Genomic DNA, 22,575 nt, shown 5'->3' on the forward strand with positions numbered 1-22,575 from the left:
GCCGCAGCCGCGCGGCTGATAGCGCGGCTTCCGAACCCTGCAAATATGGTATTCCCTTTTTTTTAAATTTTCAAAGTATCCAAACGGCTTTTAATTTAAGGCTTAGTCGCAGCTGACGCGCAGCTGCCGAGCTCTGAATTAAAGTTTCTTAATCTCAATTTTTACAAAAAAAAAATTGGTTAACTACTACTGCGCTACTTATAAAACTATTTATCCATGTTAACTTGTACTTTTAACATATTTAAAGTCCAATATGACCCTTGCAAATTTTAAGTGTGAAACTTTTGTCTGCTGACAAGAGACATTGATAGTTTTTAAAATGAAAGTTTACTTATTATCATTCTAGGGCTTGGTTCCAGACAATCACAAATATCACTAGCAACTATGCATTTAAAATCTCAGAGATTTGGGGGTATCAATCCTAAAAATTAATCAAATATTTGGTTTTTCTATTTAAATTACAATCCTTTTATAAAAGTAACAAGATGTCTGTCCTTACCATAGGATCTTGCTAACCACTGGACCGATATGGTTCTTCTTTACAATGTATCTTTCTATAGGTTAAGGGAAGGTTTATATAACTATTTTGGGGGAGGATACCACCACTCTCCCAAGAGAAATAGCCCCAAGTTTTTACTGTTTAACTGTGCATTATCTCTCAAAAACCCTAACAATTTTCTATAGACCTTTTCAATGATATTTTTCCCTGTCCTTTACAGGACATTCCTTTTGGTAGTGTCATTGCAAAAAGAAGACAATAATACTCAAAAGTAGCGGAGCAGAATACACTCTAACATTTTAAAACTAAATTTAGAACGTATGTAAAGCGTATAGATGTATGTGCAGGTCGTAAAGACAGAATGACAGACCAAATTTTTCTGTAACTTAGCTACAAACACCCGGTGCATTAGCGTAAATGATAGCGTGCCTGTTTGATGACGGTAATGTTTCGGGTTCGAGTCAGGTACACATTCCGTCATACTAGAGACGTTAAAATTGTTCCTACTGCTGCTTTGTCTAGTAATTGACCCAAATAGTGAGAAAATTGGGATATGCTTTGGCCCATACGCAGGTACAACTCATTACCATGCACAGTTAGGACTTTCAGATCAATGAATGTCATGCAATCAAGGGGTTGGTTGTCTGTTTTGATATTTGTTTACCCTATTTATCTAGATATCTTAACCTTTTTATCTATATGTATCTACATTTAGATTTTGATTTAAACCTCTTTAAAAGAAAATTGTGACCCATATTTTACTGACATTTAAAAATGCAATTCTTTGTATTACAAGGTCAAAAGACAAAAACATGAATTCAAAAGACAATAGATTGATGGGTCTATGATTATTTATTGATCTATTATCACACCATGACTCAAGGCTTTAATACAAAATTACTCTGTTGTAAAACTCCTATTATTAAGGATCTTAGAAACCCCCTAATACGTCGAGACTTCAAACAACAAAAATCTATTTTGAATAGAAATGTAGTTCATATAAAACTACAGAAAAATCTTCAAAAAAATTAACAAAATCTGTGATTTTTTTCTTCCAAAATGCCGAGGTACTAAGTTTTGCTTTTTAATGCTTTCTTATATAAAGTCTATAATATAAAGTAGTAAGGTTTTTTTGTCTGAATCCAAAGATCTTGAAAGTTGATCTTTAGAATGAGTTGTGTTTCATGAAAGCTTTTCATGTATCTTTGTTTGGTTTTAGGCTATTTTGCTGACTCTACCGGTATTTTCCTAGAAGCTAGAGCAACTAGTATAGCATATAAGGTTGAGAAAAGTTAGGTTTAAAATTTGTAGTTTTTTGTTTTAACACTAGTGGCAGCGACACTATGTTAACGTGGCAGCCAATCACAATGTATGAGAGAATAGGTAAAAATTATAGAAAATGGTAATGTTTGATTCGGAACTGCTAAGAAAAGATCCACTTAAAATACTGTTAGAGGCATAAGCGTACAGAAGTGGGTTGAAGAGGGGTGTCAACACCTCCCTTATATTGAAGTTTGGAAGACATTCTTCCCTTTTTTACCCCCTCAAGAAATACAACCCCCACCCTTTCCGGCAAAATATTGTGCCCGCCACTTGTTAGGGGTGTTTTATCTGAAGAATGACTATTCTGTCTCCAATTTTGTCATAATTTTATTTGCATAGAATTTAAAATCCTGATTACAATTAGCTTGGTTCAAAATATCCGGGTCATGTGAAGGAAACGAAGTTGCGGGTCTCGTCGTATTTTCACAGCTTTTGAAAGGTTATTTTAGGTTCGGTTAGGTGATTGCCTTGCATGGTTAGGCAATTGGCCCCGCAGGGGCTAGAAATAAGAGAAAAGGAACTGTTAAAATATGATGAAACCCGCAACTTCGTTTCCTTCACATGACATGACCCAAATATCCATTTACCTATCCCTTTATCGCAGTAGCTTGGCCCAAATTTTGGATTGCATCGAGGTAAAATTTTCCTATGAAAATATGATATCGGATATTGGAATTCTTGTATGGTGTTCATAGTCGTACAGGCCTGCAGTAGCCTCAGACAATGAATATGTTTAACAACGATATATGCTTTTCATTTATTAAATTTGCAATACATGGTTGACGGTAGGGTATTTGGTTCGAATCTCGGGTTTCTATTTAAATGTTCTTATTACTACTATGTCAGATTTAGGACGATTCCTGGCCTAACTAATTAACATGAACAGATAGGACTTCTAGCTAAAATCCATGTGATTAACTGGTTTGTAGCAAGAGAACAGACGTAGTAAATATTTTCCAAAGGTGTTAAATCACGAAAGAGCCATCTAATTAAAAAGATCCTTTGCACCCTGTTTTATTATTGAATTAGTTTCTTTGTTTGATATTATATTGTTTGAACTGATTTTATTATTGGGTATAATCATTATTTAAACAAATCTAAGGGCTCTGTATTCAAAGGTGTACATAAAAACAACCTAAAACCATCCTACGACTTGAATCTAAAACTAAAATAGCCTGAAACCATCCCAAAGACCTATGTGAACCTTCTCTAAATTGAGAACTCAAACAGTTCAGTAGTTAAACAGTATAGAAATCTTACAGCTACAGACAAAAATTTTTAGGAATAGTCCCTTTTGTAACATCGCCCCATAAGGGGCGATTCGTCGTATTTTTGAAATGGCTTTTTATAGGTTATTTTAGGTTAGGTTAGGTGATTGCCCCACCGGGTTAGGTAATTGGTCCCACAGGGTTAGAGCCCCCCGCAGGGGCTAGAAATAGGAGAAAAGCTACCGTGAAAAAGAATCGAAGAATCGCCCCATAAGTTGCGATGTTACGAAAGGGACTTTTAGGATATAAAACTAAATAGTTTATGATGTTAAAGGTTTTGTTGTTGTCAAAGTGTTATTAACTAAAGGAATCATTATTTACTTTAATTAAAATGATTTACTTCCCTTTTAAATATTTATTTTACAATATTTTTAACTCCTAATTGGGTTTAATTTTCTTTCATTGACCTATCCTTATTGTTTTATTAGAAATCTATCATATAAAACCTGACCTAGCCGTGAAATTTAGGTTATGAAAAATCTATAAAAAGGTTATGCAATGTGTATATGATGTGATACAATACCCTACCAATCCTGGAGGATTTCTATTGACTTTATCGACTTATTTTATCGACAATGTACCATATGATAAAACTTGTCGAAATAAAGTGCTTTTTTCGAATATTTGTGGCAAATGCATCAACTATGTAAGTCTAAAAATATGTATTTTTTTGTTGACATAATAACAGCACAAAAGTTAAACATGGCAAGGTGCTCGGAAATCAATATTCATGCACCTCAAATAAATTAACAGGGACCTTCACTCAAAACAATTGTCGAATACAAAAGCATATCGAGTCGTTATAATGAAGAAAAATAACGATAAAGTCAAACATTTTGATAAAAATTTTTGTAGGTCATGTTTTACAATTTGTTATATAAAATCTTTGTATCTGTTTCATCCATATATGCAATTGAATTAATGGAAAATATGATATGTACATCTTATTTACTCTATATAAGTTTTTAGGTATGTTACTCTTTTGTTTGTTAAAATAGTGGTTTTATCTGTCACAAAATTACTACAGATTTTAACTTTGTACTTTTTTGTTAGGGTGATAATAGCTATTTATCGCATCGTATTATAGACAGCTTTCCGAGGATATTAAAATTTAATGTCATAAAATTAAAACCAGGCTAACAAAACTGGTATTATATTTTTAATTTTTCCGTTTGGCTGTGAACCTGTTCTAATGCAGCAGATATTAATCATTTTCCTAGTAATATTGAGAAAAAAAAGTTTCTAGTTTACTGGATAGGTATATCTAATCTGTAAATAGGTATGTCTATTTAAGATACATATTCATATCTTGAGGTGGAAAAACAGTCATCCTATTTACAATATAACATACAACTATCTGTTTTATTTCCATGTTATTCTTTTTTTTTAGATTAATAATTGATTTTATAAGGAAAACACTATCTGCTCTGTACATAATCTTTTTCAGTATGAAATATTAATATTAAAATACATAAAAATCAAAGAGCAAAAGAAAACTCTTTTATGTCTGCGTCTGTCTCACTACATCAGGGATAAAGGAGAAATTGATTTATTTGAATTTTAAACAAGATTCAAATGTTGTCTAAAGCTACCAGAAGTCAGGGAGGTAGGGATATTGGGTTGTTTATTACACAAGTCCCCAAAGTTTTTAGATAACGATTTCTTATTCATTGGCTTAAGAACTTAAAAGACTTTAAAAGATTTTTGATTGGTTCGTAAATTTATTTGAATGTCCAAACTAATTTTAATCACCAGAGGGGGGTAATTTTGGGTATCATCATTTGAGATGTGCACCAATTTATCGGCCATTGTCTTATCCCTTTAGATTCCTAACTAGAAGTAATAAAGTCACCACCTTGCTTGCATTGACTTTTTTTGTAAAGATATCCCTAGCTTTAGAATATCCAGTATACAATTCACTTGGTCCTTCAGTCGGTAGGTCATGCTACAAAGATATATATTTATTTATCTATTTATCATATCGTTCTCTATTTTGTTTTTTTTATGACCACTGAAACATCTCCTCTTAAACTCCGTTTGTCCCTTCCATCCAAGATTTTTCAAGCTTCTCACAAAGGGTTGTTGTCATCCTTGTTTTTAAAAAAGTTGGGTTGAAAATAAAAAAAAATAAATTTATGAGCTTCTTTAAAATCCATTTCTCCTGTATTTAGCTGAAAGGAAAAGAATTGATATTCTAAAAATATGAAAATGTAATATCAAACAGACAAAAACTGGGAAGGCAAGAAAAATGCGTTTCCGATCATTTTTCCACCACCACCACCAGCCTTTGTCACAGTTTCTATTTCATTTCTTATTTCTCCATTCTTCACAGTGGGAATCTTGCAGAATTTTAAAATGATTTGGAAAAAAATTCTATAGAAAGATTGTTTTGGAAGGCTTTAAAGAATGAAGCTTTTTATAGTACCTTATGCTGTTTTAAAATTCATCTAGGTTGTTATTTATTTAATCATTAATTCTTTTTTCGCAAGGATTTTTTAGATATAACTTGTAATAGAATAAATTTTTTACATAATCGTATATCATTTTATAAATAAAGGATGCGCTTGTGTTGTTAGCAAGATCTTAACAGACAAACAAACAAAACCTTACTACTTTCATTGATTAAGTAGGATATAAATTGTAACTTTTTTCCATAGTACTATTTCATATTTCCCTTTTATTCACAGCTCTAAGCGAATAAAACTGGCAAAAATGGTGATAGAATTTTGATTTAGGACATCTATGTGTCTAAAAAAACTGCCAGTTGTCAAAAAATAATTCAAAACCTGGCTCTGGGGGGATTTTTAGAGGTGGGATATGATTAGTTAGGATGTTAAAATGATTTTTGTAAAGTAAAGCAGCTAATTTTAAATTTAAATCTATCAGCATACTAAAATTGTACTTTCCATTGTGACCGAATAATATCCGATGGATTAGAACTGGTTATGAGCCATACTGAAAAACTAAGTATCGTATCCTATTACAGAAAATTTTCCACAAATGTTAAAATAAAAACAATAAAAAAAACTGAAAGTAATTTTATGGATTTCCATTTTACAATAAACGATGCAATAAATAACTATATAACTTCTTCATTCAAGTAAAAAATAAATGAGAATTTGTCATTGAATATAGAAATTTAATACAAAGTTGCATTTTGATAGAAAAAGAACAGTGGATAATTCATAATTTGAATGCCCCCACTGGATATAAATGATAAAAATTGACATATATCACTTTTAAAGTTGGTTGAACCTTTCATTTTGCATCTTTTTGTCAAAGCTTGTCAATATGAGTTACAAACTTTTTCTAATATGCTCAAAAGGTTAGAAATTTGTAATAAGATAAAATGAAAGGATAGTCATCTTATTTGCTTAAAACTTGCAAATTGATTAAAATTGCAAGTTAATAAATACCCTCATATAAAGTAGTATGGTATTTTTTCTGTAGCTTAAAATCTCACTAACCACTGAACCGATTGGGTTGTCCATTTTAGAGCAGCTTCACATATTTCCCGGGGTTGTTATAGGCAATTTTATGTTTAAGTCTTGTGGTGGTTTTAGGCTATTTTTCTTAGTAATAAAATGGTTTTAGGCTTTTTTCTGCCTTCTTCCTACACCTTCTAAATGCTAAAAGCGTAGCTGCTACTACTAGTGTATTGTGCTTTATTCTTTAAATACAAAGCAGCCACTTTATAACTTTTTTTATTTCAATACTTTGACTTCTTACAATCATATTTTTGGCGTTTCATTGAATTTATTCTAAAATCTTGAAGTAACCAAAGACAATGATAAGTTAAAAAAATTTCAGAAACTTATAGAAATACTGCTTATTGCTACTATGTCAAACAAGAAACATTAGTTGCAAGAGTAAGGTAATGCTTTGGCCCAAGCAACTCTTAACCATGCAGATATTAACTGCGTTTTGCGTTTTAAAAATATTTTCCAAACACATATCCCTGTTGTTCAAAGTAACCCAATTTCCTTATAGAAAATCAGATTTATTGGGAGAGGTTCCTTTTCCTAGGATTTAACCTTTCAATTCTATTTCCAGTAAGGCTTTGAAACCGATTGAAATCTGCTGGATTAGAACCGGATCCCAGCCATACTGAAAATTATGTATAGCCTTGTACTACAGACAATTTTCCACGAACATTAAAATAAAAATCATAAAATTAAAACCAGTTTTGTTTTCGGCATCTCGGGATTAACAAAGCTGGTTTTACTCTTTTAGTTGTACATTTTTATATCCGCGGAAAGCTGTTTATAATACGATGCGATAAATACCTATTCTGTAATCCTTTCAATTGTTCATCTGTTATAAAATCAGAAATTTACTGGGAGAGGGAAGGCGCAATGGAATACAATTTATCAGAGATCTAAAGGGATAAGACAATGGCAGGTAAATTATATATATCGATGATACACAAAATACACTGTAGATTACAATTAGTGTTTGAAACATTTTGACACTCAACTAAATAAACCAATCAACCAAATTTACATACAAGTCCCCAAGGTTGTTAAACCAACGAATAAAAAAATGGTATTATAAAGATTTGGGGACTAGTGTAATGAACAAGCCATTGTTTTCTCCCTCCATGTATATAGGACACTAAAAAACTATTTTTTTTAAAAGTCTTAAAAGTTTTAATTTAAATATTTAGTCTTTTTTAATCAATTGATTTAAATTATCTACTTTTCTGGATGTAATATTTAGAATATTGAATTTCAACTTAAATATTTTAATCTTTTTAAAGATACAATTATAAATAAGTCGTTAAATATTTTGTATTCATTTACAAAAAAAAACAAGAAAAATTTATGTCCAAAATTACTAATTAGTTAATGACTTAATGACTATCTAAAGGAAATATAGAGTGTGTGTGTGTGAGAGAGAGAGAGAGAGACAGAGGGGGGGGGGGAAGAAGGAGAGAGAGAGAGATAATTTTACATTACAGAATAACAGACAGTAGTACAGATTCTGTCACTTATGGATTGGCTTTGGTTCTAAAAATATTTGTTTCCAAGAATTTGTTAAATATTCTTGATTAAAAAAACTATGACATATTTGATGTTAAAATAGTTTTTTAATCTTCTTCTAATATTTGTATTTATAGAATATGTAAGTGTTCTATTTTAGATATTTTAAATTAATAAACGCAAAGAGACAGACAGACGGAAAAGGATACAAACGTCAAACACCTTCAAGTTGCCAAGTATGAAGATTGATAGTTCAAAGCTATTTTTATAAATCATAACAGTTCAAAATCTATTTGTTGATAATCCATGTTTGTTAACCGTTTTATCCTACTTAAAAAAAACACAAATAATTCCCTTGCTTGTAATAGAGTTTTGTTACCATAGATTGATTGACTATACCTGCAGAGTTTTTAAAAATTTTGAGGGAAAAATTGTAAAATATAGGAATTTTTCGTTATCATTAATATATTAGACAATTTACTTTTTTTAAAGGAAAAAACCTAGATAGCTTGAGTTTAAATTTTGCTTATTCTAATTATCTGCTTCTATTACATTTAGTAGATAATAACATTTTCGCAACAATGTAAATATTTTGAAAATAATGTGGTGTAATAAACCTACAGAAAATCATATATCCTATTATATAAAGTAATAAGCTTTTTTCTGTCTGTAGTGAAGGATCTCGCTAACTAACGAACAGATATTGTTCTCCTTTACAATGAAGCTTCTTAAGTTTTAGGCTATTTTTTGCCCATCCATGTCCCTTTGATTATAAAGCAACTAGTCTATAATACAAAGAAGAATGATGTCTCTCCGTTTGTCCGTCCGTCCCTTAAGATCTCGGTAACCACTGAACCTATCGGATTCTACTCTTCAGGGTATATACCTATTTGTCCTGTGGTGGTTTTAAGCTATTTTTTGGGGGGGTGGGACGCCCTCCACTCCCAAATGATAATTCACCCCCCCAAAAAAATTTGTTTTCTGGGGAAACTACTTTACATAAATTGGCAGCACCAAAAATTTTTGGGTTTTTTAAAATTACCTCAGGCTAGGGGCGAAGCCGCTAGGTCAAACTTTAATCAGGAGGGGGGGGGGGACATTGTAACCAAAGTTTTATAACTCGATATTTCATTCTTTGACTCGTTTTATATAGGAGATTAAATATCATTAATTGTCCACTCCCTGATTTTGTAATTTCCATGTTGGTAAAACAATCTTTGTAGAAATATTCCAGGGAAAATTTTTCATTTATATGCAGCTTTGATAAGCTATCTTGTATACATATTATTTATCATATCTTTTTCTAGCTGGGGACTTACATTGACAAAAAGCAAATAAATTTGGGGGAAAAGACCATTCAGCTAAACATTAAAAAGCAACGAAACAAAACAACTTTATGGGTTTTTTTTCATAGCTTTTCTTCTATCTTTTTTTATAGTTAGAACAATATCTACCAAATATCTTATAACTTGATCGAAAAGGATAGTTTTTTCCCTATCCTTTACCCCTGCAGGAGCCTTAGTTCTCCGGGGCCTATATCTCCCCATCCCTTTTTAAATTTATCCCACCCCCAAAGAAAATAGCGTAAAACCACCACAGGACCAGTAGGTATATTCCCTGAAGAGTAGAATCCGATCGATTCAGTGGTTATAGAGATCTTAAATGACGGACAGACAGACGGACGAACAGACATCATTCTACTTAGTATTATAGATTATTTACCAAACGACAAATCACCACATATAATTTAAAAATAGCATTTCATTTAAAAATTATAAATTCTAATGCCCAAAAACATTTTTGATAAAAACATTCAATGTAATGTATTTATTTTCTATCCCCCAAACATTTTTGCATAATATCAATGATAAGCTAAAAGTTTCTTTCAAACAAAATAAATTAGATTACAGGACTTTTTATATAAATGTACAGATATTTATAAAAATATATATTAATGAAATTAGACATTAATAAAATTAGTAAAAAAAAGAAAAATCTACGACGTACATATATTATAAAACTAAACTATTTGACCTACATTCTGAATACATATCGTTTTAGAATCCCAACAAAATTGCTTTGATTTTTATCATTAATTGTTGGTTAGTTTGAAAATATTCACATTTTGTCAATTTGCAAAACACTCCAAATTAGGATAAACAAAATTACTTCTTATGTAGATCATAATTATTGGTGTAAAAGCTTAGCCACAACGAGTTTGTACTACTCAATCAGAATTTAATAAAAAAATTATAGCCAACGAACGAGAGATCGTGTTTATAAAACTTTGTGGACCAGTATAAATTACAGGGAGGGAGGGGGGACATTGGTCTGTTTATTGCACTAGCCTCCAAAGTATTATAATAACGCTTATAATTAGTTGGCTTAACAACTTTGGGGACTTTTATGGAATTTGAATTTATTAAATTTTTATTAGATTGTTCAATAAATTGAGTGTCCAAACGTTTGCATCATTAATTGTAATCTACAGAAGGAGTAGTTTTGTGAGTCATCATTGGGGATGTACATACATTTATCGCCCATTGTCGTATCCCTTTACATTCCTGCCTATCTCACAAAATTGAACAATTTGACATAAAAAACTGAATTCAAAAATTATAATTTTCACTTTTTATCAAAGCTTCATAATCTTTTTGTTATCTGTTAATCAGTTTTATAATCAGTGTTTGTGTGCGTATGTGTTTGTGTGTGTGTGTGTGTATATGGTCTGTTAGTCTGTGTGTATGTTTGTGTGTATATAAAATCTGTAAACCATGAAGGACAAGTGAGTTAGTAAGGGGACTAGAAATAAAAATTTATCAAGTTTTAAAAAATAATTAATTATTATTTACCTCATCTTTTTAAAAGCTTTAGATAGCTTTTATTCGTTAATTTAGGCATGTTAGAATTGTCCTATCGATTTCAAACTTTGCACGGTGATTCCTGTAGTAGTTAGGTACGCTTTAGAAAGCGTAGCAACTCTATAATCATTACCAGAATGTCCGTACGTCTATTTTTAACATGTTGATTTTTTTACTATTTAAACAACAAATTTTTATGTGATCTAATTATCCGATTGATCTGATTTTTGGTATACCGATTCCTGGGACAACAAAGTACAATATTATTAGCAAAGCAACTCTATAATCAAGTTCTAAAAATGTAAGTATGTCCATGAATATTATCCTGTATCAAGCCGTTTTCAACAAATTTACTTACAATTTTGCTTCGCCTCTTATACATTTATATTCTGATTATTCAGTTCTGACACTAAACAAGTGTTAATGTCCGTTTGTCCAACCGTTTCAGTGCTTCGCTTTTATGGATGTTGTCATCCTTGTTAAAAGTTATATCCATGGATATATGGGGGATAAGACAATGGGTTATAATTTGATTTACATCATTGATTGTGAAAAACAAATCTAAAATAAATTTTCGAGCGTTTGGACACTGCTAGTTTATACAAACCAATCAAAATTGCATTAAAGGTTACAAAGTTTTTATACCAACTAATAAGAGAATTTGTTTTGAAAATTTCAGTCCAATCCTCCCTTGATAAAGTACTATTTAATATATTTAAAGTATATATTTAAATGCGAAAAAGTGTCTAATAAGATCTAGAAAACAGCTTAATAGGTAAATCTAAAATTTTCATTAAATAACAATCTTTTGTATCTTATTAAACTTTGACATTTTGTATCTTAATCAAATTTGAAACCGTTTAAATTTGGAAGATTTCTCGAAAATCTAATTTAAAATTAATGAATAATATTTGATTTTTAGTCACTGAACCGCTTAGAGAACCGCAGCAATAGTAAGTAAATAATATTTTATTAAACAAATATTAATAAGAAACAGTAAACTCCAATACAGAAAAAAATTCTGACGGAATAAAACATTACGTAGATTCTGTAGAGTTAAAGTAGAGTCTAGACTGATTAGATACTGTTTCTTTACCTTCATTTAATGGCAGGTCGAAGAACATACTGTCGATTGCATGCTAAACTCCAGTTGTATAGTAACAACGCTATCAAATTTTCGGGGAAAAAAGAAGTAATTTTATTTTTAAAACTGAACTTTTTTGCTTCAAAATCGTAACCGTACCATAACAAAAATTGTAATTATTGTTTATTAGATATTTATATGCAACTTTTTTTTTGTTCTAGGAATCATTGTTCCAAAAATCAGATGAATAGGATAATAATATCATACAAATTTGTTTTAAAAGGACGAACCAACTTACTGGTAACTATTATAGAGTTCCTACGCTTCCTAAATCATACCTAACTGTTATAAGAGTTACTATGCAAAGTTTGAAATCGACAGGACAACTTTAACATGTCTAAATTAACGAAAGGAGCTATCCGTTACGGACGTAAGGAATTTCCCTAATTAAAGAAAAGTTCAGTTTTCAAAAGTTTAAAAATGTTGATATATGTATCAACAGTGTTAGAAAAAGTGTATTGAGACATTTCGATTTGAAAAAAGGCAGAGAGATCGAAGTGCAATTCTGTAAGTGATAAAAATAAATAAAATAATTATACCAAATTAGCTGTGGTTTTAATTTATAACGTAGTAATAGATATGATTTAAAAAATCTTTCAGTTGGTTTAAATTTGCTTTTTAAAACACTTAATGGAAAATATGTTTATTCCAAAAATAGTTTGTATAATGTAAAAAGTTAAAAAGAACATTTGTTAAGGTTCAAAGGTTTAAAAATAAATGTGCAAAAAACCTATCTAATATGTTTATACTTTTTAGAAGGAAAGCTTCTTTACATTTATTATCGGTCCTTACGTCCGTAACAAATACTCTTAAATAGTATTGTGATTCTTGTAACTATAAGGTAAAATTTAAAAAGCTCAGCAACTAATCTAATCTACTTTAATTTTTAAGCTTCACTTTTATTGATGTTTTCATCCTTGCTTCTTAGAAAATTTCCCTGTACAAAAATATCTATTAAAATATTTAAAAATCAGGTATTATCATTAAAGCAAATAATTTCTAGAGCTTTAGTTTAATATTTCCTGAGTAATATTTGAAAATGAAAAAGACATTATGCTGGTTATATAATTATTTAAAATCATTTAATTACAGTCAAATCTATGCTCATTTCTGCTTAGCACTATACTGTTATTAAACTGTAGATAGTGGACGTTAGACCAGGCGTATTAAGTTGTGTCCCCGGGGGGTTGTCATTTTAACAAATGTATTCATATTGCACAGGCCCAGTTTTATATATATACTATACAGTTTGTCACAAAATTGTTAAAATGTTCACTATCAAAAGCTATTCTTAAGTCAAAATATTTTATCCTCCTATAACATAAAGTATTATGCTTTTTTCTCTGTAGCGAAGAATCTCGCTAACCGCTCAACCGATATGGAAGTGAAGCTTCTTATGAGTCCATGGGTGGTTTTATGCTATTTTATTTTTATAAAAAAATGTCTGGGTGTGGTTCTAGACTATTTTTCTGTATGTCCATATCCTTTGAATATAGAGTCCCCTAGAGGCGCAACCGCTAGTCCTATGACATAAAAGTAGTAAGATCTTTTTGTCTCAAGCTTAAGATCTCGGACTTTAATGGTAAAAAATCAGTTGTAGTTTTCAGGGAACTTTAAAAAGGGTCTTGTGGTTAGATTTGGGCTATTTTCCTGGCCTCTACCTCCTACTCCTAGTTTAGGGATGAACTTCTAGTGATAATTAAGGTACTTGAGTCTTTACAAATGCTATCAATATCAAACTGATAAAAAAACATATTTTTACAAATTCTAATAAGAATTTTAAAAAATATGATACTTTAATATCTCAATGATTTTTATTAATCATATGGATAATGCTTTTTAAAAAGCTTTCTCATTGTCCAAAAATCATGCTATGTTATAGGGGCACCATCCCATCAAAATTTCCCCTGACTAAAAAATAACTGAAAAGTATGAACATCTCATATTTATGCCCATGAAAACTATATATACATATCAAAATATACCATGTTCAAAACATCAGTCCTACTGCTTCTGTCCTACTTTATTCCTTACTAACGTCTAAGTCCCTATTAGACTCAATGGGTAATTGAGGTGGGGTGTAGGGGGGGGGGGTATAGCCATCTCCCCCACTCTTCTAATTTTCAAGGTGGGAGGGTAGAATATGGACCTATGAGAAACTACATTGTAAAGGAGAACCATAATGGTTCATCTTTCGGTACAGACCTACATCCTGTTAATTTTATTCCTAATAATGAAATTAAATTAATGTGATTTTCAGGAAAGCTTAACAAATTTCTAACCTGCATTGTAACGTAACTTCTTCTCCTTCTAGAACGTCCAAGCTTTCTCGTTCTGAACACTTTACACCTAAAAGAGTATTATATTAAACACACTTGAAATAGTTTTTACCGTATACCTCTGAATTCCATTAATTTGATCGCTTGTTCAAAGCAATACTGAGACATATAATGTATCGTATTATAGAAAATTTCATTAAAAAAATCTCTGATTTGTTTGCTCGTGCTTTTGGACCCTCGGGGCCAGCAAAACTGTAATTAATCGTATAATTTTACATGTACAATCCGCTGATTTTTTTTTATAAATTTAACTTCTAAACATGACTTATTACTAAATAAAATATTAGTTAAAATAGTACTTTAACTATCATCAAATAAATAAATTAATTTTTAAAGGAATTATATAACAGCAAAAACTGAAAATAATTTGCGAAATTGGTTTGGGGGAGGTTTTTGCCGAAAAATTTGCTGGTTTTACTCTGTAATTTATTTCAAATTAACAAACATTTGTAATTTAGTACGTTTAGACTTAAACAGAGCATTTGATATGCAAATTTTAAAACTGTTTTAAACACTAAAAGAATATCATATTCTATAATATAAAGTAGTAAGTTATTTTTGTCTGAATATAAAAATCTCGGAAATTACTGGTCCGAATTGGTTGTATCTTTTAGATAAGCTTAATAGATAAATTAGTTTGGTTTTAAGCTATTTCCTGACCTCTTCCGCCCTCCCCTAGAGGCTAGGGGTGTAGTAACTAATCTACTCCCAAAATATTTTTATTTCAATTTGACATTATTAAACCATTATTTCATTTATGAAATATTTACATATTTGATCCAAGTTTTATTTGGAACTTTTTGATAAAAGTTTATAAAACTAGGGTATGGTACCCCTATTGATAATTAGTTAACCCATAATTCAGAGACAGTATTTATTATATACATATACATAGGATAGGAATATGTTTTATGATTGTAAATTTTGGCATTTTATACAAGTTATATAATATATATATATAGCCTTAAATTAAAATTTTTGTAATGGGGAGGTAAATTTTAAGAACTTTATCAACTTTATAACTTTTTGTTTAAATTAAAAATACTAAAAGAATTACTACTTGATAATTATAAGTATTTGCTTGTCCTTCTATTTGTAATACTCCTTTTAAAAACTAGCTGCTATTATGTATTCGGACTTTCGAATGGGCAGAGAGTGGTTAAAAAGCCTTAAACCATCCCAACTCTTTAATCTAAACCCAAAGTTTAAGCTTCAGACAAAAAAGTCGTACTACCTTTTTCAATAAAAAAAAAACGAAATATATTATTGAATTTCAGTCCATCTTTTAGAAACGATAAAAGTTTTAAATGCTGGTTTCATACATGTATGTAAAGTCTCTGATTAATCAGACAGCAAAACTTTTATATATTAAATATTAATTAGCAATTAGGTTTTCAAACTTTTTGTAACTATAATTACAATTACATCAATGAATAGTTGATTACAATTTTAATTGCAATAAAAAAGGGTGATATATATTCGTTTGCAAAATAATTGGAAGATTTTTTTTCAAATATTTTTCATTGAATTAAATTTATATTTTCTTTTTTCAATTAAAATAATACGTTAACTTGATTTTTTATTACATAAGTTCATCTTAACTATTAAATAAGACCTATGAAAGTTATAAAAAGTTAGAAAACTTGTCAAAAATTAATCTCCTAATAGCAAAGTAGTTAAATTATTACAATGAATCATTTTTCCATTTGGAAATTATAAAATAGTTTTTAAATTAATGCTATTTTAAGTCTAATAGGTGATTTAATTTAAATAAATTGAAAATAAGGGGGTTAGTTTTTACCTATGCCTGCTTGCCTGTACCAGCAGTGTCCTATACCTGCAGGACTACTTAGTATTTAAAAGAACCTAACCTGACCTGATCTAAAGTAATATATAACTCTTATCCATTTATTTAGAAATTTCAATCTATTTCAAAATTTATGGAGGGGGGTTTTCTGTTAACGACAAGTCACTTTGGGAGAAAACGCCATCGAATCGATTAAAACCTATTTAACGTGAATCAAACTTTTACACCCCAGAAGCACGCCCTTGAATAGTATAAATCGTAAATACATATAAATACATATGGTATAAAGCCAACTATTTACAAAGTTGGAGTAAAACTTTGTAAAATGAATATTTAGAGAATCGAGAAATATATGTATATACATTTGTATTGTATGTGTATTTCAAGTCAGTTTGAAGGGGTTGCAGCCTTAGATCTGGACCCAAAAACAGAAGGGGGAAAAGAAGGGATATAAAAGGACCTTCGAACAAAGGTTGCCAAATAAATGGTCATAGGTCACAAAACATAATTGGAAGGCTTAATGTCTGGAAATTACACATAGAGGTCGATACATTAACCTCGCTTTAATTCTTATGATTGAAATTATGCCTTTGTTAGCGAATAAGGTACACCGACAAACCTCCTAAAGTGACAAACCTACTAGAGGACAAAAGTACAAAGCCCTAAAGAACAAACCTCCTAAAGTGACAAACCTACTAGAGGACAAAAGTACCAAGGAACAAAGCCCTAAAGAACAACATACTAAAGGGACAAACCTACTAGAGGACAAAAGTACTAAAGAACAAAGCCCTAAAGGACAAACATACTTAAGAGACAAACCTACTAGAGGACAAAAGTACTAAGTAACAAAGCCCTAAAGGACAAACATACTAAAGGGACTAACCTACTAGAGTACAAAAATACTAAGGAACATACTAAAGGACAAACATACTAAAGGGACAAATAATAAAGGTTACAATTCCACATAACAAATCTTTTTATTAATAATAATGTGTACTGTACATCCTTCGTTACACTGCACTTGTACGCAAATTCAAAAGCAAGCAAATAAGGACTTTTAATCTAATAATAAGAACAACTGGAGGCTTTGCCCCTAGCCTATACAGACTTCACTTTATTTTTGAGGGAGTCTCTCCAAACCCAAAATGCATAGGTTGGGTAGGACAGGAGCTTGGTAGTTTATTTGGGTCATAATTCTATGGGGTTGGCTTCCCCCTTATCAAATACTTTGTACCAATACTAAGCTTTCTTTAAAATCCATCCCACTACTAGATTTTGCTAAAACAACAATAAATTAATATACATTTAATTAAATGCATATTGGAGAATAAAAATTGTGCATTTTATTTTCAATTAAACATTATTCTAATATTATCCTCAAAATTATCCGAATTTACTACATTTAAAAAGTGTGATTTTGTCATATGAATAGCATAGTTAAAACTTTATTTCTGGCTAAAAATATAAACATAAAAATACAAATTTCCTACATTTATTTAATATAATGATAAAGTACAATATCTATAATGTTATTTTTCTTTTTGTTCTACAAAAAGTAATGTTAACACTTTTTCAACATTTTTTCACATAAAAATAACTTCTGTATGGCAAAAAGGACCCTGACTTTGATTTTTATCTAATGCGTGCGTTATGGGGGCGTAGAAATGTGTCAACAACCCCTTAGTACTAAATTTTGGTAAATATACCTTTCCCTTTTCTTGACCCTTTAAAAGGATTACACCTCCTCCCCGTATAAGGGAATTTTTTTAAATAGCTGTAAGTTCTTAAACAGCTTCCTAAAAGGCTAAGCCCAACTATTTTAGCCATCCCTGGGATCTTAATGAATATAGATAAACCACAAACTATGTTCCTTTATTCATAAATTGTAAAAAAAAACATTTTTATATTATTTAGCCTAATATAGATAATGTAATATTGTATTGTTCTACTATCTTTTTTTGTAAATCATAGATTATTACAGATAAGTAGAAAGGTAGCTTGTATCAAACTTCATAGAACATGATAGCGGGTACAACTATTTAGAATTTGTGTCACTTATAAATGTTGGGCATATCTAACTAGTTTTCAACATGCAATTATTTCCAGGGGAGGAGGGGACATTGGGCTTTTCATTACACTTGTTCCCTAAAGTTTTTTTATTCGTTAGCTCAACATTTTTGGAGACTTTTTCTTGAATTATGTTTTATAGGTTCATTAAGTTAAATTTCTAAATGTCTTTGAAATGCTTTTATCAGAATATTCCGCTTTTCTGTTTTTATTATTTTATGGTAAAGACAAAAATAGTCAATAATAGACAAAAATGTCGTAAAAATCCAATATTTCGCAATTGGTTTACCCCTTCCCCTCCCCACAAAAAAATGTATAATTATTTTTAAAATGTATTTACATAACAAGAATAGGTTAAGTATGCTCGTTGAAAATTGGACAGAGTAGCTTTAAATCTCCCCCAAAAAGAGGGGTAAAGAGGCAATAAGCTTTTAAGTTGTATAAAAAGTACTTGTGCCAAAATGTCCAATGTCAACAGTTTTTTTCTTGATTCTTTATAACAATGGAAACTGCAAATAACATTAAAAATATATTATACATCATAAAATAAAAATTTTCCATACTTATAGAGCGCAGCTATTTTTCAATTAGAGTATGCTTTATGTTTTTTCTGTTCTTTTTCGCGCACAAATAAAAGAAACTACCTTTATACGGAATATAGAAAGTTAAGGAAATATAATGGAAATTGCTGCTGCGCTACTTATGAACAATAGGTACATATTTGTTCTTGTTTGATTTATAAATAATAGCATGGAGTAATTTGAAAGTCAGCGGTATTCGAAATGTTTTTACTTATTTTGATTTATATACACAACAAAGTTATTGGAATTTTAAAAAAACTAATTAATGTCCAATTTCAAAATTATTTTTTTCCAAAGTTTTTCACTAGTCGTAGATTATCATTGTTAAAACAAAATGTATTGTTTCATTGCACTTTGGTTTCTAGTTATCATGAGTTAATTATAAAAAATGGAGTAAATGGTTGTTAATTAAATTTATCCGTCATTGTCCTCATTGTCCCTGCTTTTCAATTGAATTTGAATACTAATACGATTGGGCATAATGTTATAAGCTATAAGTGTTTCTTCAATCAAGTCTTTAAAATGTAAGCAGGTCTCAATTAAACATACTGTATTCAAGCAGTTTTGCAGCTAGATTTTTTATCAAATTGTTGTCAAGTCTTTAAAATAATATATTGTTTATTTACGTGCTTTTGTTGAACCTATATGGATGTTGTCATCCTTGTTTAAACTTAAAACTGGTTAATGCAACAACTTAAATATTGTGTTGCTTACCTAATTTTTTTTACAAAACAAACTTGTTTTTTATGTGTACTTTGCAATAATTATTGCTGTCCATCCAATGTCCATCTGTCCATCAGTGTATTGAACTTTGATTGTGAGTACCAATTTACAAACTATTTTGATGGACAGATGGACAAAAGGGAAAAAACTGAACTGCTTAATTTGTTTACTTAGGTCTCTGTAAAAATTAGGCAGGGTCGAATTCATGAATGATCATTGAAATAACATAAAACAACAAAATCACATCAGAACCATGATAAATCTCAACAACAAAAAAAACTATGAGTAGTATAGTTATTTTCACATAAAGAAATTTTTTGCCACTTACTTTATTGCCTTAAAATTCATTTGGTACTAAAAAAATAAACATCTATAAATTTCAAAAGATCTTTCGAGAATAAGGCCTTCGACCATAATTTTAAAACAAGTATTGAAGCACAATTTAAATTTGAATATGAATTTTGCAGGATAGGCAAAAGGCATCCAAATAATTGAGGGTGTCAAAGTAAAGTTATTTTAGTAGCTGTAAGCATTTCATAGTCAGGAATTTGAATTGTTTATACTTTAATTAAGTGGAGAATCTTATTAAGTATTTCAAAGATCTTTCTATTGTAAGATAAGGAAGATGATTAGGTTCCTCCACAGATTATGACGTCATACGATAGAATATCCAATTTGAGGCAAGTTTACACTGTAATTGGCCAAAGATAAAATTTATGTTGGCCTCTCATTGGTTATTTTATCGTATGACGTCATAATCTGTGGAGGGACTTAAATCATATTCTAAGATAAGTAGTAGACTTCTAGGGGACGGGAGGGAAAGGATGGCGGGGTCAATATTACCCACTTTAAATTTAGTTTTTAACAGAAGAAGAAAAACAAACTTCGCTAAAGACATGGAGACACACTGACATCCCGTTACTTTTTCAAAAGGATGTAACTCACTTTCTATAGCGGTAATGAAAAACACTTTTTATTACAAAATATTGAAAATCTTTTTTTCTAGCTGTTGAATAAAAGCGTTAATCAATCATATTTTACCCAAAACTAGATACTTTTTTCAATGATAAAAGCCCATAAAACTAAGGATATTTTTTACAACTAAGATCTGTTAAAAAAATACCACCTCAAATATCTTACTATGCTAGCCCTCTAATTATATTATTTTGTTTGCTTTCTAAATTGTTGGGTCCAAAAGTTTCAAAAATTTGCAATAGATTCAAACAAACTTTACCAGAACATTCAAAGGGGTAGTTGTGATTTTACAGAGGGAAAAAGGAAGTTTAGCTAATTTTTCACTATCTTAGCAATGTGACTGCTGTTTAATTAGGGTATGCCCGTCTGTTTGTCTTACACAAAAACATCTCGGGCTTTTAATTTTTTATTGCACATTTTGCAATTTTTCCAGAAATAATTTCTTAAATCAGATTGATAGTCCAACAAATATAGTATTGTAGCAAAAATAATCTATCTAATATTATTTATCTATTTACATTTTACATTTTACAATAATATTGAAAGATGATTTTAGGCAGCCTAAAATTATCGCAAAAACTACACGTCCGAATTGTACAAAAAATCAATCCCGGGGTTCTTTCAAATATTTGTTGGTAAAAAATGAAGTAACTCCTTTTTGGGTGGAAATTTTCATTCATCTGCTAAAAATCTTCTTCATTTACTTTCACTATGGTAAAAAAATTCTTAAATCGGAATTAATAAACAAAAGTATAGCAAAATTAAGACTAGAATATTTTGTGTGTTCATTTAAATGATAAAGTAACAGGGATCTAAAGGGATAAGACAATGGCCGATAGATTGATTTACATCCCCAATGACGATACACAAAAATACCCCTTCTGAAGATAATTAGTGGTTGAAACATATAGACGTTCATTATCAACGAATCAAAATTCTATAAAAGCCCCAGAAGTTGCTAATTGAAATTAACCCCCCCCCCCCCCACTTATAAAGTACTTAAAATGCCAAAAAAAAAAGGAAATAAATATTTTCAAAATTCCTAAAAATGCACAAAATAACCATTGTGAAGCCGCCAACAAATATTGAGATAAAAAGTTAATGAAGAAGTTCTTTTGTGTCACGGTCCAAAACGTTGACAAATTCGTGTGTGTCCTTTTTTAGGCATCTCGGGCTTGAAAAATAACTTTTAAAAATGCCAATTGGCTTTCTTAAAAAACAACGAACATTAAAGAAAATAAAAAGCAAAACTTTTAAAAATCTAGAAAAATTGGGTGCTTCATTCAATGTCCTATCCCCTCTCCTCTTCCCCATTATTCAAAAATAAAAATTAGGGGGGCAACCTCTTTTCGGGTATAGTCCGTTTCGGGGCGATTCTTCGTATTTTTCACAATAGCTTTTCTCCTATTTCTAGCCCCATGCGGGGGTCTCTAACCCAGCGGGGCCAACTGCCTGACCCTGTGGGAAAAATACCTTACCCAATACAACCTAACCTAACCTAAAATAACCTGTAAAAAGCTATTTTAAAATACGACGAATCGCCCCTTAAGGGGCGTTGCCACGAAAGGGACTATTTCCCTTTTTTCTTATGCCTAACCCCTGTAGGGGCCCTAACCAGGGATAAGACAATGGTGTATAGATTTATGTATATGCCTAATGATGATACACAAAATTACCCCTTCTGTAGGTTGTTAGTACACCAAATAAGAAAACACTTTGGAGGATTAAAATGATGCATAATAGCAAACAATGGTTGATTTATGGAAACTTATTCAATACGAAAATCCACCAAAATCCAGAGTTAAGTCCATCGCACGTGTAGCTAATTAGTACCTTTGTCAAATATACTTCTCTCAAGAATTTAAGGATAAACAAATGGACTTAATACTCAATATTGATTATTGATATAAAAATGGATGTAGAATATAAATGGATATTATGACAGGGGAAAGATTGTCATCAATTTAGTTTGCTAACATGGAACTCGTTTATTGGTAAGTTCGTTC

General features: G+C 30.4%; 1 protein-coding gene across 1 annotated transcript in view; it reads right to left on the bottom strand.

The window, feature by feature from the left end:
• Positions 1–22,575, bottom strand: part of LOC145328196 (cell adhesion molecule Dscam1-like) — a 162,536-nt gene that overhangs the window by 134,297 nt on the left and 5,664 nt on the right. The window contains exon 2 of the mRNA XM_080171789.1: positions 14,360–14,426. Within this exon, the coding sequence (XP_080027915.1) occupies positions 14,360–14,426 (67 nt within the window). The remainder of the gene's footprint in view (positions 1–14,359; positions 14,427–22,575) is intronic.

The sequence above is a fragment of the Acartia tonsa genome, chromosome 9 (genome assembly GCF_053477335.1).
Source record: "Acartia tonsa isolate MP-2025a chromosome 9, ASM5347733v1, whole genome shotgun sequence".
Taxonomy (NCBI): Eukaryota; Metazoa; Arthropoda; class Copepoda; order Calanoida; family Acartiidae; genus Acartia; species Acartia tonsa.